The sequence below is a fragment of the Oncorhynchus clarkii genome, chromosome 12 (genome assembly GCF_045791955.1).
Source record: "Oncorhynchus clarkii lewisi isolate Uvic-CL-2024 chromosome 12, UVic_Ocla_1.0, whole genome shotgun sequence".
Classification (NCBI taxonomy): domain Eukaryota; kingdom Metazoa; phylum Chordata; class Actinopteri; order Salmoniformes; family Salmonidae; genus Oncorhynchus; species Oncorhynchus clarkii.
The window spans coordinates 13,861,057-13,879,611 of NC_092158.1; the positions used below are offsets into that span (position 1 = coordinate 13,861,057).

General features: G+C 44.1%; 1 protein-coding gene across 2 annotated transcripts in view; it reads right to left on the bottom strand.

The window, feature by feature from the left end:
• Positions 1 to 1,309: 1,309 nt before the first annotated feature.
• The window catches only part of LOC139422735 (SH2 domain-containing protein 3C-like), a 124,467-nt gene continuing 107,221 nt past the window's right edge, over positions 1,310 to 18,555 (bottom strand). The window contains exons 3-11 of one of the 2 annotated variants that reach the window (XM_071174046.1): positions 13,939 to 14,091; positions 13,417 to 13,694; positions 12,991 to 13,106; positions 11,695 to 12,203; positions 7,498 to 7,613; positions 6,917 to 7,088; positions 4,471 to 4,582; positions 3,739 to 3,957; positions 1,310 to 2,808 (exon numbers count right to left, since the gene is read on the bottom strand). In XM_071174046.1, the coding sequence (XP_071030147.1) occupies positions 2,633 to 2,808; positions 3,739 to 3,957; positions 4,471 to 4,582; positions 6,917 to 7,088; positions 7,498 to 7,613; positions 11,695 to 12,203; positions 12,991 to 13,106; positions 13,417 to 13,694; positions 13,939 to 14,091 (1,851 nt within the window). In that variant the 3' untranslated portion in view covers positions 1,310 to 2,632. The remainder of the gene's footprint in view (positions 2,809 to 3,738; positions 3,958 to 4,470; positions 4,583 to 6,916; positions 7,089 to 7,497; positions 7,614 to 11,694; positions 12,204 to 12,990; positions 13,107 to 13,416; positions 13,695 to 13,938; positions 14,092 to 18,555) is intronic. The other variant, XM_071174045.1, reaches the window with a different exon arrangement.

The window sequence follows — 18,555 nt, forward strand, 5'->3', positions numbered from 1 at the left end:
CCACTGTGACAGTAAGGTGACCACTGTGACAGTAACATGACCACTGTGACAGTAAGGTGACCACTGTGACAGTAACGTGACCACTGTGACAGTAACATGACCACTGTGACAGTAAGGTGACCACTGTGACAGTAACGTGACCACTGTGACAGTAACATGACCACTGTGACAGTAACGTGACCACTGTGACAGTAAGGTGACCACTGTGACAGTAAGGTGACCACTGTGACAGTAACATGACCACTGTGACAGTAACGTGACCACTGTGACAGTAACATGACCACTGTTACAGTAAGGTGACCACTGTGACAGTAACATGACCACTGTGACAGTAACGTGACCACTGTGACAGTAACATGACCACTGTGACAGTAACGTGACCACTGTGACCACTGTGACCACTGTGACAGCAACGTGACCACTGTGACCACTGTGACCACTGTGACAGCAACGTGACCACTGTGACAGCAATGTGACCACTGTGACCACTGTGACAGCAACGTGACCACTGTGACCACTGTGACCACTGTGACAGCAACGTGACCACTGTGACAGTAACGTGGCCACTGGTTAGGAGTCGGCAGATGAAAAGTTTCCAGGAATTATTTGATCAAAGGTCACAATGTATTTAGTTCAAAGGAAGTTGCCAGATTCCTCTAAGCATGACATTTATTTCACTAAAGCATTTCAGCAACAATACATTTTTAGAGGACATTCTATGAAGATGAATTAAAGTGAGTGAAATCGCATGAGGATCCTACAATGACTTTGTGAATAAACTTTCTTCACGGTTTTGGAGTAGAATGTTCTCAATGACTGTCCATATCAATCACACATCTTACATACAGAACAACCCACAGTCCATCATACAGTCACTGGGGGGGTCTGAGGTAGCCTGGTCCCACATCTATTTGTGCTGTCGTGTCAAATCCTATGGGCATTGTTTGGCTGGCAATGACCATCGCTGTTTTCAAGAAGAAGGCACAGACAGATCTGGGACCAGGCTAGGTCTGGGGGGGGGGGGGGGGGGGCTCCATTCTGCCCTGAGAACGTTCTGGATCGCTTTCAGACCAAAGCACATTCATTCACGCCGGTTAAACCTGAATCGTATGGGAACAGCAGAGGCTCAAGCATGTTACGTTACCATGTCAACAAAGTCTGTCAAATATGTTACCAATATGATCCCTCAGTATTTGGAATGCCCCGCCTTTCAAAAAATCTATGTAACGATCAAGAGAACAGCACAGTCAGTGTTTTACATTATAACACATGTGCCTGAAGTACAATAGTTTACACAAACAGGTGAGAGTGCATTATGGGTATTTTTAATTGTGTGTGTGACAAGTGCAGAAAAAACATGCTCATATGATGCAAATGGGACAGGAGTCATCAGGAAATATTAATGACATGCCAGAAACATTAACATTAATGACATACCAGAAACATTAACATTAATGACATACCAGAAACATTCATGACATGCCAGAAACATTAACATTAATGACATACCAGAAACATTAATGACATGCCAGAAACATTAATGACATGTCAGAAACATTAATGACATGCCAGAAACATTAACATTAATGACATACCAGAAACATTAACATTAATGACATGCCAGAAACATTAATGACATGCCAGAAACATTAATGACATACCAGAAACATTAATGACATGCCAGAAACATTAACATTAATGACATGCCAGAAACATTAATGACATGCCAGAAGAATTTCACTACACCCGCAATAACATCTGCCCAATATGTGCATGTGACCAATACAATTTGATTTTGTTTTGATTTGAGAAACATTTATGACATGCCAGAAACGAAAAAAAGAAGAGGGAGGGTGAATGCTTCTCAGAAGAGCCCTCATATAAGACAACTGCCACTGAACAGCACACAAACAGAGACACAAGTCCACAGTGAGAAAATGCTTTTAGGCAGAGCACAGTACGCCTCAGACAGCTGATGTGATTTGGAAACATAACATATATTATGACTTGTTCAAAACAGATAGATAAGAGACCAGCTGTATGAGCATACTGCAGGTGTCATCAGCAGGGGACGTGATGGAATATGGAATGAATGGCAGACATGCAGAGAGTCTATACAAGAACAACAGATTTCAGAACACACTACCTCTCAGTCTGAAGCTGAGGTCTGGTGACACAGGTCATAGCGATAGATAGTTGTATATATTTTATACAGGTGTCCTGAAGAGCACAAACGTTGTTTTAAATATTACTGTCTCTTTAAGTTGGTGATACTACAGAGTGTGACAGTACTAGTGAGGGAGGTTTTAGACAAACCAGAGCTTTGTCTTCCCTATACTCCCTTCCCTGTGTTGTTTGACCCTAAGCGCACAATTATCTGTACTTCGAAGATAGGCAGAATATGTAACATCCCACACAGTTTAAGAGCTCTGAAAAAGCCCTTTATGACTTTTATGGGGATATACAGCGAGACGCTCCTTCTCTCCTAGCGTACCCTCGTCTTCTCTCAGTCTATTCTCTTGTCTCTGTTAGCTGCTTCCTCCCCTCACATTGGAATCATCCAGCAGCAGTGTGGGGAGACGGGCCATACCACTGTGAGTGCTGTGTATAGGGGTGTTCGGTGAGATGGGTGCTATAGTTCACTGTGGCGTACAAGAGGTTCCAGCTTGTGAGAGAGAGCGGTCAGAACTTTGTCAAACTTCTCATAGCGCTCTGATTGGCTGCCCTCCGACCCCCGACTTCCCCATAGCAACCTCATCTGGAACTCTGTCCGGAAGATCTCCAGAACCTCCTCCCTCTCCTGGAAGCCTGGTGGAGGAGGAGGAGAGGAGTGAGAAGAGAGGACAGAAAGGAGAGGACAGGAGGAGAGGAAGAGACAACAGAACATAAGGGAGAGGAAGAGAGGAGGAAGAGAGGAGAGGAAGAGACAACATAACATAAGGGAGAGAAAGAGAGGAGGAGGAGAGGAGACAACAGAACATAAGGGAGAGGAAGAGAGGAGGAGGAGAGGAAGAGAGGAGGAGGAGAGGAGGAGACAAAAGAACATAAGGGAGGGGAAAAGAGGAGGAGGAGAGGAAGAGAGGAGGAGGAGAGGAGGAGACAACAGAACATAAGGGAGAGGAAGAGAAAAAAAGAGAAGAGAGGGATTGATCAATATTACAGACATTGTGGAAAACAAAGTCTAGTTAAGATAGTTATTGACATCCTGCTCAATACACTCATCGCCAGCGACTGGAATCAATCAGAACCAATAGTGATAAATGTCAACATACCGTAACCATCACCAGCACACTACCACAGATAGCACAACAACCAACAACTCAATCATTATTTCAGATCAATGTCAATGAGCCATTATATACATCATACTGACCACACACACACACCGTCAGATATTAGGATGCGTCAGCATTAAGGAGCAACATGTACTGTAACACTACAGTTGTTACTCAGTCAGATAAATCAATGCACAACATCAAGCCCTTGGTGGTTAATACATAACAATACGGCTGACTCAGCACACAATACTATAATACTACTCTGTACTCTATGGAATGGTTTCCTGGACCTGCATTAAAGCTCGACTAAAAAACACTTCCAATGAAGACTGAACGAGTCTGTGATTATCGAATGATGAATGAGATTCAGACAGTGATTTAAGTCGGGGAAACCGGGCCTCGTGTGTGTGCAAGTCAGACAAATACACAGCGCGTACACACACGCTCCCCCAGGCCTTACCCTGTAGTTTGGTCTCAGCGTTGGTGCGATACAGCCCCCCATGGTGAGCGATGGTCCGGGCCGCCTCCAGGTGTGACATCACCACGTCAACCCCCACCTCCACTTTCTCCCAGGATTCCATCCCCGCCCCTGGCCCCTCCCCCACGACCACACTCCTCTCCAGCAGAGACAGCAGAGGAACCACATGAGGGAAGGAGGTGTTGGACAGCACAGTGCTCTCTGGAACACACAGAGAGAGAGACACACTGACACAGAGAGAGAAACACACATACCAGTGTCCTGTGCATGTCAAACACACAACGCACACAGAAACACACACAGAAACACACACAGTAACACACACAGTAACACACACAGAAACACACACAGAAACACACACAGTAACACACACAGTAACACACACAGAAACACACACAGAAACACACACAGAAACACACACAGTAACACACACAGTAACACACACAGAAACACACACAGAAACACACACAGAAACACACACAGAAACACACACAGAGACACACACAGTGACACACACAGAAACACACACAGTAACACACACAGAAACACACACAGAGACACACACAGAAACACACACAGTAACACACACAGAAACACACACAGTAACACACACAGTAACACACACAGAAACACACACAGAAACACACACAGTAACACACACAGAAACACACACAGTAACACACATAGTGACACACACAGCCTCCAGCTCCGTACCTTTGCCATCGTTCATGTTCTTCATGAACGGCTTGAGCTTCTTCTCATAGAGGATGGCCCCCTCTGTGTGTCTCTGACGTAACGTCATCCACGTGTGCTCCAGACGAGAGATCTGAGAGAGAGAGAGAGAGAGAGAGAGAGAGAGAGAGAGAGAGAGAGAGAGAGAGAGACAGAGAGAGACAGAGAGATGAAAGAGGAGAGAGGAGAGAGAGAGACAGACACAGAGAGACGAAAGAGAAGAGAGGAGAGGAGAGAGAGAGAGACAGAGAGACGAAAGAGAAGAGAGGAGAGGAGAGAGAGAGACACAGAGAGACGAAAGAGAAGAGAAGAGAGGAGAGAGAGAGACAGAGAGATGAAAGAAAAGAGAGGAAAGAGAGAAACAGAGACGAAAGAGAAGAAAGGAGAGAGAGAGAGAAACAGAAAGACGAAAGAGAAGAGAGCAGAGAGAAACACAGAGAGACGAAAGAGAAGAGAGGAGAGAGAGAAACACAGAGAGACGAAAGAGAAGAGAGGAGAGAGAGAAACACAGAGAGACGAAAGAGAAGAGAGGAGACAATCACAGAGAGACGAAAGAGAAGAGAAGAGAGGAGAGAGAGAGACAGAGACGAAAGAGAAGAGAGGAGAAGAGAGAAACAGAGAGAAGAGAGGAGAGAGAGACAGAGAGAGACGAAAGATAAGAGAGGAGAGGAGAGAGACACAGAGAGATGAAAGAGAAGAGAAGAGAAACAGAGAGAGAGAAACAGAGAGACGAAAGAGAAGAGAAGAGAGGAGAGAGAGACACAGAGAGACGAAAGAGAGGAGAGGAGAGAGAGACACAGAAAGACGAAAGAGAAGAGAGGAGAGAGAGAGACACACAGAAAGACGAAAGAGAAGAGAGGAGAGAGAGAAACACAGAGAGATGAAAGAGAAGAGAAGAGAGGAGAGAGAGAGAGACGCAGAGAGACGAAAGACAGGAGAGGAGAGAGAGAGAGACACAGAAAGACGAAAGAGAAGAGAGGAGAGAGAGAGAGACACAGAGACGAAAGAGAAGAGAGGAGAGAGAGAAACACAGAAAGACGAAAGAGAAGAGAAGAGAGGAGAGAGAGAGAGAGACACAGAGAGATAAAAGAGAAGAGAAGAGAGTAGAGAGAGAAACACAGAGAGACGAAAGAGAAGAGAAGAGAGGAGAGAGAGAGAGACACAGAGAGACGAAAGAGAGGAGAGGAGAGAGAGAAACAGAAAGACGAAAGAGAAGAGAGGAGAGAGAGAGAGACAGAAAGACAAAAGAGAAGAGAGGAGAGAGAGAAACACAGAGAGACGAAAGAGAAGAGAAGAGAGGAGAGAGAGAGACACAGAGAGACGAAAGAGAGGAGAGGAGAGAGAGAGAGACACAGAAAGACGAAAGAGAAGAGAGGAGAGAGAGAGAGACACAGAGAGACGAAAGAGAAGAGAGGAGAGAGAGAAACGCAGAAAGATGAAAGAGAAGAGGAGAGAGGAGAGAGAGAGACACAGAAAGACGAAAGAGAAGAGAAGAGAGGAGAGAGAGAGAGACACAGAGAGACGAAAGAGAAGAGAGGAAAGAGAGAAACACAGAGATGAAAGAGAAGAAAAGAGAGGAGAGACACAGAGAGACGAAAAAGAAGAGAGGAGAGAGAGAAACGCAGAAAGACGAAAGAGAAGAGAAGAGAGGAGAGAGAGAGAGACACAGAGAGACGAAAGAGAAGAGCGGAAAGAGAGAAACAAAGAGATGAAATAGAAGAAAAGAGAGGAGAGACACAGAGAGAGACGAAAGAGAAGAGAAGAGAGGAGAGAGAGACAAAGAGACGAAAGAGAAGAGAAGAGAGGAGAGGAGAGGTGAGAGAGACACAGAGAGACGAAAGAGAAGAGAAGAGAGGAGAGAGAGATAAAGAGACGAAAGAGAAGAGAAGAGAGGAGAGAGAGACAAAGAGAGACGAAAGAGAAGAGAGGAGAGAGAGAAACACAGAGATGAAAGAGAAGAAAAGAGAGGAGAAACACAGGGAGACGAAAGAGAAGAGAAGAGAAGAGAGGAGAGGAGAGGTGAGAGAGACACAGAGAGACGAAAGAGAAGAGAAGAGAGGAGAGAGAGACACAGAGAGACGAAAGAGAAGAGAACGAGAAATATAACAGCATGTGACAATATATCATATAATAATGGTGTACCTCTACCGATATTTGGTTTTGTGTGTGTATTACTGTGTGTGTGAGTGTGTGTGTATTACTGTGTGTGTATTACTGTGTGTGTATTACTGTGTGTGTGAGTGTGTGTGTATTACTGTGTGTGTATTACTGTGTGTGTATTACTGTGTGTGTGTATTACTGTGTGTGTATTACTGTGTGTGTATTACTGTGTGTGTATTACTGTGTGTGTATTACTGTGTGTGTATTACTGTGCGTGTATTACTGCATGTGTGAGTGTGAGTGTGTACTGTACATGGTTGGTCCATACCTGTGGTAGCTCCAGTGCTCTCATCACAGCGGCGAAGCCAAACATGTTCCCCAGGTTGCTCTTGAGTTCAGCAGCCAGCTGGATTGTCTTATGGAGCAGAGCAGCCCTCTCCTCTTTACTGCCGGTACAGCCCAGCAGGTCCACAGCTGTCATTATAGACATAGTATAGAACCTGAGGAGAAGGGGAGGAGGAGGAGGAGAAGGGGAGGAGGAGGAGTAGAGGAGAGGGATGAAACAAGGAAGAATATGATGAGAACATCATCAACCACAACGGTACTCCTAACCCTAGCTTCCTGTCGACATTCCGGTTCAAACCTAACCCTAACCCTAGCCTCAACCACAACCCTACTCCTAACCCTAGCTTCCTGTCGACATTCCGGTTCAAACCTAACCCTAACCCTAGCCTCAACCACAACCCTACTCCTAACCCTAGCTTCATGTCGACATTCCGGTTCAAACCTAACCCTAACCCTAGCCTCAACCACAACCCTACTCCTAACCCTAGCTTCATGTCGACATTCCGGTTCAAACCTAACCCTAACCTCAACCACAACCCTAACCCTTACCACCTGAACCCTTACCGCTCCAGTAGGTCCAGTCTCAGCTGGTGTCCGTGAGGAAGAGTCAACAACTCCAGTCCCGAGCCCACTCCCATCATCCTTTGCATCTCATCGGTAACACCCAGTATCCTAGCAACCTTCACACAGACAGAGGGAGGGAGCACATCACATGGGGAGGGAGGAAGGAGGGAGCAAATGGAGAAAGAGGAGGAAATGGAGAGAGAGGAGAGGGAGGATATGGAGTGAGAGGAGAGGGAGGAAATGGAGAGAGGTGGAGAGGGGAGAGGGGGAGGGAGGATATGTAGAGAGAGAAGAGAGGAGAGGGAGGAAATTGAGAGAGAGGAGAGGAGAATGAGGCAGGAAATGGAGAGAGAAAAGAGGGAGGAAATGGGGAGAGAGAGGTGGAGAGAGGAGAGGGGGGGAGGAAATGTAGAGAGAGAAGAGAGGAGAGGGAGGGAGGAAATGGAAAGAGAAGAGAAGAGGAAGAGAGGAAGAAAGGGTTTATTGTAATTTCTAACTTAATGTATTCATGGTCACTGAGACTGGTGGTTAATTGTCTCTTAATTCAAATGTTACCAAATAGTAGAGTAGAGTAAATAGTGGGCGCTATACCATATTTTATGATATACCGGTATTGATGCAGGGAAACCAATGCTTGGTTTGTTAAACGTGATACGCCATGCGCAATGTCAATTTGTATAGTTTACTTCGCTACTTGAGTCATCTCTCTCAGCTCTCTCCGTGCCACTTTCCACACAGACATAGCTATGCCCCCTGTCACTCAAGGAGCGCATGCTGTTCCTTAACCACGAGACACTTGCGTTCAGTCTGCATGGTCAATGCAGCACATACAACAATGTTGATGACAACAATGCTGTTTTCACTTTGCTTCTTAATATAAATCCACTAGCGTTCTATAATTACACTATTAGTTTGTGTTTCTTACATCAGCAAACAGCTAGTTTGTCTTTTCTTAGCAAGTTGTACTAAATCTTGTGATATGCTAATTGTTAGCCGCTAATGCTAATAGCTAGCTAGCTAATACATCTACTGAGTAAGAGAACATGTAGCTAGCTAATACAGCCTGATAACACCAGTGATGGTGTAGACCTAAATCAGTATGTTGTTTGTGCAACAGTATCCTGTCCGGGTTGGCTCCCCCCCCCCCCCCCCCGGCCTTGTCTCAGGATGGTAAGTTGGTGGTTGAAGATATCCCTCTAGTGGTGGGGGGGCTGTGCTTTGGCAAAGTGGGTGGGGTTATATCCTGCCTATTTGGCCCTGTCCGGGGGTATCGTCGGACGGGGCCACAGTGTCTCCAGACCCCTCCTGTCTTAGCCTCCAGTATTTATGATGCAGTAGGTTAGGTGTCGGGGGGCTAGGGTCAGTTTGTTATATCTGGAATACTTCTCCTGTCTTTTCCGGTGTCCTGTGTGAATTTAAGTATGCTCTCTCTAATTCTCTCTTTCTCTTTTTCTTTCTTTCTTTCTTTCTTTCTTTCTTTCTTTCTTTCTTTCTCTCTCGGAGGACCTGAGCCCTAGGACCATGCCTCAGGACTACCTGGCCTGATGACTCCTTGCTGTCCCCAGTCCACCTGGCCGTGCTGCTGCTCCAGTTTCAACTGTTCTGCCTGCGGCTATGGAACCCTGACCTGTTCAAGGGATGTGCTACCTTCTCCTGGACCTGCTGTTTTCAACTCTCTAGAGACAGCAGGAGCGGTAGAGATACTCTTGAAAGATCGGCTATGAAAAGCCAACTGACATTTACTCCTGAGGTGCTGACTTGCTGCACCCTCGACAACTACTGTGATTATTATTATTTAGCCACGCTGGTCATCAAATAACATTTGAACATCTTGGCCATGTTCTGTTATAATCTCCACCTGACACAGAAGAGAACTGGCCACCCCTCATAGCCTGGTTCCTCTCTAGGTTTCTTCCTAGGTTCTGGCATTTCTAGGGAGTTTTTCCTAGCCACCGTGCTTCTACACCTGCATTGCTTGCTGTTTGGGGTTTTCGGCTGCGTTTCTGTACAGCACTTTGAGATGTCAGCTGATGTACTTATATTTATAAATACATTTGATTGAATTTGATTGATATTCAATTTCTTTTTTTGTTTTTACCCCAATTTCGTGGTATCCAATTGTTGTAGTACGGGCTCGGGATAGACGAAGGCATAATGTCATGCGTCCTCCGATACACAACCCAACCAGTACTGCTTCTTAACACAGCGCGCATCCAACCCGGAAGCCAGCCGCACCAATGTGTCGGAGGCTACACCGTGCACCTGGCAACCTTGGCTAGCGCGCACTGCGCCCGGCCCGCCACAGGAGTCGCTGGTGCGCGATGAGACAAGGAGATCCCTACCGACCAATCCCTCCCTAACCCGGACGTTGCCCCACGGACCTCCCGGTCGCGGCCGGTTACGACAGAGCCTGGGCGCGAACCCAGGGACTCTGATGGCACAGCTGGCGCTGCAGTACAGCACCCTTAACCACTGCGCCAACCGGTTGATTGATATTCTAAATCAAAGAGGAATATGCAAAGCAAGAACATGTTAGCTACATGAGGTAGCTAAGAGAAAACATGCAATATAGCCAAAGAGTATAGGGTCCCCTAGGAAACACTTGTAACTACCCTGTCACAATAACTCCTCCCTGGCATTTCCATTTGTTGTCATCTCAAACATCACTGTATTCAAAGTGCCCACTATTATTTATATTCTAACTCTAGAATTAGAACAGTCATTCTATTTCCATGATTCCAACAGTTTTTCTCTAATTTGCAAGTCAAATCGCAATTGCAACATTTGGTTAAAGATAAGTCCTAGATGATTTGCCCTACGTGGCAGTGTGGAAATTATCTCAATTGAGCAGTGGTGTAAAGTAAGTAAGTAAAATTACTTTCAAGTACTACTTTAGTCATTTATTTTGGTATCTGTACTTTACATCACTATTTTTATTTTTGACAACTTTTACTTCACTACATTCCTAAAGAAAATACTATACTTTTTACTCCATACATTTTCGCTGACACCTAAAAGTACTTGTTACATTTTGAATGCTTAGCAGGACAGGAAAATGGTCCAATTCACACACTGATCTGATGGACTCACTAAACACAAATGCTTTGTTTTTGAATGATGTCTGCGTGTTGGAGTGTGCCCCTGGCTATCCGGAAATTTAAAAAACAAGAAAATGGTGCTGTCTGCTTTGCTTAATAGAAGGAATTTTAAATTATTTATACTTTTATTTTTAATACTTAAGTACATTTTATCAATTACATTTACTATTGATCCTTAAGAATATGTAAAACCAAATACTTCTAGACTTCTACTCAAGTAGTATTTTACTGGTTGACTTTCACTTTTACTTCAGTAATTTTCTATGAACATATCTTTACTTTTACTCAAGTATGACAAAGCTTTTTCCACTACTGCAATTGAGTGCAGGAAATGCAGAAATGATAAAAGTGTTGAAATTTGTTTTGGTTGAAGTTGAATTGAACAGTACAAAACAATCAGAATGTAGAAAGACTCATTGAAATCACTTAGAATGTATGTGTTGCCACACTAGGATCACTCACTACTCATGAAGAAAATGTAGAACGTTTATTATCCAAAAACTAAAAAACACTGTCAAATACAGTCACTGTCAAATGCCGTTCATTTGTTTTTTTAAATACCGTGATATAATATTTGGGCAATATCGCCCAGCCCTAGGATAGCATAGTCATCCCTGTATGAACCTATCTGCTGTTCCACTGTCAGCAGGAGTTCATTGAGCAACACTCATTAGGGATTAGTGACATCACCGGGTTACATTCAGAAGGCCAAGGAACATTCCGTTAGCCTGCTTCTGTTAAGATATGGGCTCTAGCTTTAATAAAGAGTGGATGGTATATGCGTATTGTGTGTATGTGTTTCTGTCTGTGTGTTTGTGCCCGTGTCCCTCTATGTGTCCTGTATGTGTGCGGTGTCCCTCTATGTGTCCTGTATGTGTGCGGTGTCCCTCTATGTGTCCTGTATGTGTGCGGTGTCCCTCTATGTGTCCTGTATGTGTGCGGTGTCCCTCTATGTGTCCTGTATGTGTGCGGTGTCCCTCTATGTGTCCTGTATGTGTGCAGTGTCCCTCTATGTGTCCTGTATGTGTGCAGTGTCCCTCTATGTGTCCTGTATGTGTGCGGTGTCCCTCTATGTGTCCTGTATGTGCGGTGTCCATACCGTGCAGTCAGCCATGGTGATGTGTTTGGCAGCTGTCCTAACGTCCACCTCCGCCAGAAGCTCTTTAACCCTCTTCAGAATGCTCATCTCTAAGGGCTTGTTCTCCTGGGGCATCAGTGGCGAGAGGTACTTCCCTGGTCTGAAGGAGGAGGCTGTCTCCACAAGGGGGGCGATGAACACCTCTTCTCCAGCCCCATCCTCCCTCCCTGGGGCAGGCCCATGGCCCTCCTCCACACGCAGCCTCTCCACATAGCTCTTAGTGGGAGGTGTGGGGTGCATGCCGGCGGCACAGGGAGCCTTAGGACAGAGGGCCGGGGTGGGCCGTAAGTCGCAGTAGCTGCCCCCCGTCTCGGAGCCATCTGCTAGGGTTTCGTAGGAGCAGGGGCCCGGGGTGGAGTGGGAGCTAGCTGTTAGCATGTCTGGTAGGTTGTTGTTGGAGCTGGACTGGAATGGCGAGGGGGGCACCACGGCCGGAACTCTAACCCCTGACTGGGTTCTGTGTCTGTGGACTGGACAGCAAAGCACAGGGTTACACATGTAAATTCCAGACCTGGGTTCACAAATAGTATTGATTTTCTTACAAATACACAGAGTGTACAAAACATTAAGAACACCCAGACCAGGTGAATCCAGGTGAAAGCTATGATCCCTTATTGATGTCACTTGTTAAATCCACCAATCAGTGTAGATGAAGGGAAGGAGACAGGAGGATGTTTAAAGCCTGATGTTTAAGCCTTAAGACAATTGAGACATGGATTGTGTATGTGTACCATTCAGAGGGTGAGTGGGCAAGACAACATATTTAAATGCCAGTTTGAGTGTGTCAAGAACTGCAACGGTGCTGGGTTTTTCACGCTCAACAGTTTCCCAAGTGTATTAAGAATGGTTCACCACCCAAAGGACATCCAGCCAACTTGACACAACCGTGGAGTCAACATGGGCCAGTATCCCTATGGAATGCTTTCGACACCTTGTAGAGTCCATGACCCGACAAATTGAGGCTGTTCTGAGGGCAAAAGGGAGGGTCACCTCCATATTAGGAAGCGGTTCTTAATGTTTTGTACACTCAGTGTACTTCAGCTGCGTTTGATTGATTGCATGGTGCAATTGGCCCAATTCCAATTCCGATTCCAATTCCGATTCCAAAAGTGCAAACCCACAAAAGTTCCCATCTGGCTCCTGAAAGGCTCAATCAAAAGGACCACCAAACCCACACAGTATGCAATAATCTCAATGAATTATCTATAATCTCAATAATCTCTTAATAATTCAATAATCTCCATAGAAAGGACTCACTGTGGCTGTAGGCTGGGGAGAGCGGTGTCTCCCCTAAAGGAGGACAGCGATACTCCTGGATGAGGTCCATACTCAGAGCACAGTTCCTCATGGCGTCTTTGTGAATAGTAGAGGAGCTGCAAACACCAACAAACCAACACAAATTTTCCATCTGTTTTTAATACGGCTGTGGGTCCATGGTCTGAACCATACGTCTGAATTGAGCAAGTTTGACAAAGCTCCAAATCAAGTCATCTCATAAATGAAGTGCCAGTTACACATTTTACCCGATTGGTCTACTGAGAAGAGGTGAAAATTTTACCCGATTGGTCTACTGAGGAGAGGTGAACATTTTACCCGATTGGTCTACTGAGAAGAGGTGAACATTTTACTCGAAGAAGATTGGGTAACAATCTATGAAAGACTCCCTCTCCTCTAGTCTCTGACCTGTGAGGTATCAGCTTGTCCGTGGTCAATCCGTCGTTCATGGTCACGCTCTGCCTCTTAATGTACACTCCTTTCTGACTGGATGGTGAGTGGGCTAGGCCATGTCTGCTATTGGCTAAGGCAAACGTTGCTTCCAGGTAACGCAAGGGGAGGGTGCGTATGATTGGACAGTAGATCAGGGCTCCGCTGGGCTGGGAGACAGGTCGCCGTCCGGCCACGTAGTACCTCATCAGCTCAGGTATGGAGTCGAAACTGTCTTTCTCTAACAGGTACTGGACCTGGAATTGAATTGAAATCATTATGGACCTTTCAAATGTTAAATAAATGGACGTGTTCACTTGTGGTTAACAAATTGGAAATAAGTGTTTTTCTTGTTTTTCATGTGTCATCCTCTGGGATTCTTTGTATTTTAAATAGTTTAACTGTAATAATTGTTTTACCCCCAAAAATAACTAAATCCTTCAAAACAGTAAAGTTAGATCCAACAACATGATGTAAATTATGTAAGTTTACAATACATACCTTAGACTCAGTGCTGGACCTGACCAGGACCTTGGTGATCTTGAAGTGCAGAACCTCATAGTTCCACCTGGTCGTCAGGACATAGTCGCCCACGTTTATCAGCGAATCACGGATCAGGAAGTCACCGTTTTGCAGCACCACCGTCTCCGACACCTGGAGGTCGACAGAAGAGAAAGGGTGTTATTCAGTAACAGTGTTATGAGGGTTATTCTATAACGTTGTTAAAGTTATGATTACATTGTTATAAGGTTTATTATATAACATTTGGGTAACTCCGCTCCCTTTTTCCAGTGTAAATAAGACTGCACACAAAGAGGATTTAAAATCACAGTTTGGCACAAAGACAATTTATTATGCACTCTGAGAGTCCTATAGATCGCAGATATGTAACGTCAAATGAAGGCATGCTTTAATTGACTGTAAGTTGTCTTCTAGGAATCGTATCTAGGGGCTAGGCGACATACTGGTTATCCAAGGAGTTGAGCCGACACACGCTTTCCTATGAGGATTGTTACAGGGCATTGCAAACCTATTCATACCCCTTGTATTTCTTCAAATGTTATTGTGTTACAAAGTGGGATTATAAATGGATTTAACTCTATTTCTTTTGTCAACAATCTCCACAAAAAATACTTTGTAATGTCAAAGTGGAAGAAGAAAAGATTTATACAGCACCAGTCAAAAGTTGGGACAAAAAGGTGTTAAACAAATCCAAATATATATATTAGAGATTCTTCAAAGTTGCAACACTTTGCCTTGATGACAGCTTTGCACACTCTTGACATTCTCTCATACAGCTTCATGAGGTAGTCACCTGGAATGCATTTTAACAGTTCATTTGTGGAATTCCTTTCCTTCTGAATGTGTTTGAGCCAATAAGTTGTGTTGTGACAAAGTAGGGGGGTATACAGAAGAAAACCCTATTTGGTAAAAGACCAAGTCCATATTATGGCAAGAACAGCTCAAATAAACAAAGAGAAATGACAGCCCATCATTACTTTAAGACATGAAGGTCTGTCAATTCGGGAAATTCCAAGAGCTTTGAACGTTTCTTCAAGTTCAGTTGCAAAAACCATCAAGCGATATGATGAAACTGTCCCTCATGAGGACCGCCACAGGAAAAGGAAGACCGAGCGTTACCTCTGCTGTAGAGGATAGGTTCATTAGAGTTACCAGAAATTGCAGCCCAAATAAATACTTCACAGAGTTCAAGTAAGAGACACATCTCGACATCAACTGTTCAGAGGAGACTGTGTGAAAAAGGCCTTCATGGTTGAATTACTGCAAAGAAACCACTACTAAAGAACACCAAATAGAAGAAGAGACTTGCTTGGGCCAAGAAACACAAGGAATGGATATTAGACTGGTGGAAATCTGTCCTTTGGTCTGATGAGTGCAAATTTCAGATTTTTGGTTCCATCCGCCGTGTCTTTGTGAGACGCAGAGTAGGCGAATGGATGATCTCTGCATGTGTGATTCCCACCGTGAAGCATGGAGGAGGTGGTGTGATGGTGCTCTCTGGTAACATTGTCAGTGTTTTATTTAGAATTCAAGGCACACTTAACCAGCATGGCTACCACTACCACAGCATTCTGCAGCAAATTGCCATCCCATCTGGTTTGCGCTTAGTGGGACTATCATTTGTTTTTCAACAAGACAATGACCCAACACACCTCCAGGCTATGTAAGAGCTATTTGGCCAGGAAGGAGAGTGATGAGTGCTGCATCAGATGACCTGGACTCCACAATCCACAAACCTCAACCCAATTGAGATGGTTTGGGATGAGTTGGACTGCAGTGTGAAGGAAAAACAGCTAAAAAGTGCTCAACTCCTTCAAGGCCGTTGGAAAAGGATTCCAGGTGAAGCTGCTTGAGAGAATGCCAATAGTGTGCAAAGCTGTCATCAAGGCAAAGAGTGGCTATTTGAAGAATCTCAAATATAGAATATATTTAGATTTTGTTTAACACTTTTTTGGTTACTACATGATTCCATATGTTGTTATTTCATAGTTTTGATGTCTTCACTATTATTCTACAATGTAGAAAATAGTAAAAATAAAGAAAAACCCTTGAATGAGTAGCTGTGTCCAAACTTTTGACTGGTACTGTATATTTTTTTATGCTGTAAATTAAATAACTAAAATATAGTCGTTGCCTAAGTGTTCAGCTCCCTAAGTCAATACGTTAGAAACACCTTTGGCAGTGATTACAGCTGTGAGTCTTCTTGGGTAAATCTCTAAGAGCTTTACACACCTGGATTGTACAATATTTGCCCATTATTCTTTTCATAATTTTTCAAGCTCTGTCAAGATGTTGGGGATCATGGCTAGAGAGCAACTTTCAAGTCTTACCGAAGATTTTCAAGCAGATTTAAGTCAAAACTGTAACTAGGCCACTCAGGAACATTCACTGTCTTCTTGGTAAACAACTCCAGTGTAGATTTGGCCTTGTGTTGTAGGTTATTGTCCTGTTGAAAGGTGAATTCTTCTCCCAGTGTTTGGTGTAAAGCAGACTTGAAGCAGTGTTTCCTCTAGGATTTTGCCTCTGCTTAGCTCCATCCCATTTATTTTTATCCTGAAAAACTCCACAGTATTTGCCGATGTCAAGCACACCCATACATGATGCAGCCAACACCATGCTTGAAAACAAGGAGGCAGTTACTCAGTGATGTGTTGTGTTGGATTTGCCTAAACATTTGCCCTAAACATTTGCAGCATTACTTTAGTACCGTGTTGCATACAAGATGCATGTTTTGGACTTTTTTATTCTGTATATTTGTATTCTTCTTTTCACTCCACCATTTAGGTCATTATTGTGGAGTCACACAATGTTGATCCATCCTCAGTTTTCTCCCATCACAGACATTGAACTCTGTAACTCTTTTAAAATGACCAATGACCTCATGGGGCTCCCGAGTGGCGCAGCAGTCTAAGGCACTGCATCTCAGTGATTGGGAGTCCCATAGGGTGGTGCTCAATTGGCCCAGCGTCGTCCGGGTTTGGCCGGTCTAGGCCGTCATTGTAAATAAGAATTAGTTCTTAACTGACTTGCCAAGTTAAATAAAGTTGAATAAAATAATAATGGAAACATCACTGAGCAGTTTCATTCTTGTCCTGCAGCTCAGTTCAGGACGACTGCATCTTCCATGTGTCTAGGTGGTTCATACATCATCCACAGCTTCATTATTAACTTGACCATATGCTTAAAGAGATATTCAATGTCTGATTTGTTATTGTTACCCATCTACCAATCACTGCCCTTCTCTATGAGGCTTTCAAAAAAAGCTCCCTGATATTTGAATCTGTGTTTGAAATGGAATACTGGCCTGAGGGACCTTAGATGTTGTATGTATGGGGGACAGAGGAAGGGGAAGTCATAAAATAATCATATCAACCTCTGAGTCCATGTAACTTATTATGTGATTTGTTCATCCAAATTGTACTCCTTAAATAATTTAGGCTTGCCTAAACAAAGGGGTTGAATATTTATACAATTACTATATTTTAGTTATAAAACAATGTATGAATCTTACTTTTTTTTTTTTTTCCACTTTGACATAACTGAGTATTTTTAGTAGATTGTTGACAAAAAAATGACTATTAAATAAATGGTAATCCCACTTTGTAACACAATAAAATGTGAAGAAATTCAAGGGGTCTGAATACTTCAGCAAGGCACTGTATGTAGAGACTTTGATTTAAATAGGGTACATATTTAAGCAATAGGGCGCGAGGGGGTGTGATATATGGCCAATATACCACGGCTAAGGGCTGTTCTTACGCATGACGCAACACGGAGTGCCTGGACACAGCCCTTAGCCGTGGTATATTGGCCATATATCACACCCCCTGAGGTGCCTTATTGCTATTATAAACTGGTTACCAAATGTACTTTTTGTCATACCCGTGGTATACGGTCTGATATACCACTGCTTTCAGCCAATCAGCACCAGTTTCTAATATAGAATATCTTGTCTAAGTGACAAAGATGTCATTTTAAAGCGTTTATCCTTATCTCCAACAGGGGGCGCTGTTACTGCAGGCCAGAGACAGCAGTACCAAGAGCACTGCATTCACGGACAGGCTGCTGCATGCATCGGAGCCATCACCATGGAGACACAGTGTATTGTTTTAGCAGCAAGCCACAGGTTCCCCCAATTCTCTCTGTTTACCCCAGTGTGAATGTAGCATTATGTTAATGTACGCTGGAGCCTCACAGGGAGGGAGACTCACAGATGGTTTAACTCACACTGCAGAGAGAGAAAGGAGTGTTGGTGGGTCAGGAGGACAGTGAAGCCACACCGGTGTGTGTGTGTGTGTGTGTGTGTGTGTGTGTGTGTGTGTGTGTGTGTGTGTGTGTGTGTGTGTGTGTGTGTGTTATGTATCCAGCACCAACAGACAGACAAACACAGCTGTGCCCTCCTAACCCTGTTTCCAAGTTATTGTCATTCCAGGGGAAGTTATGTATTTTGCAGTTTTAAACAACTTAGAACATATGGAAAGCAGTTCATTTTGTAAATGAATCCGTAAGAATGGAAGGTGTAAGGCCAGTAAAATGCCATTATAAACTGGGTGGTTCGAGCCCTGAATGCTGATATATGCTGGTGTATCACGGGTA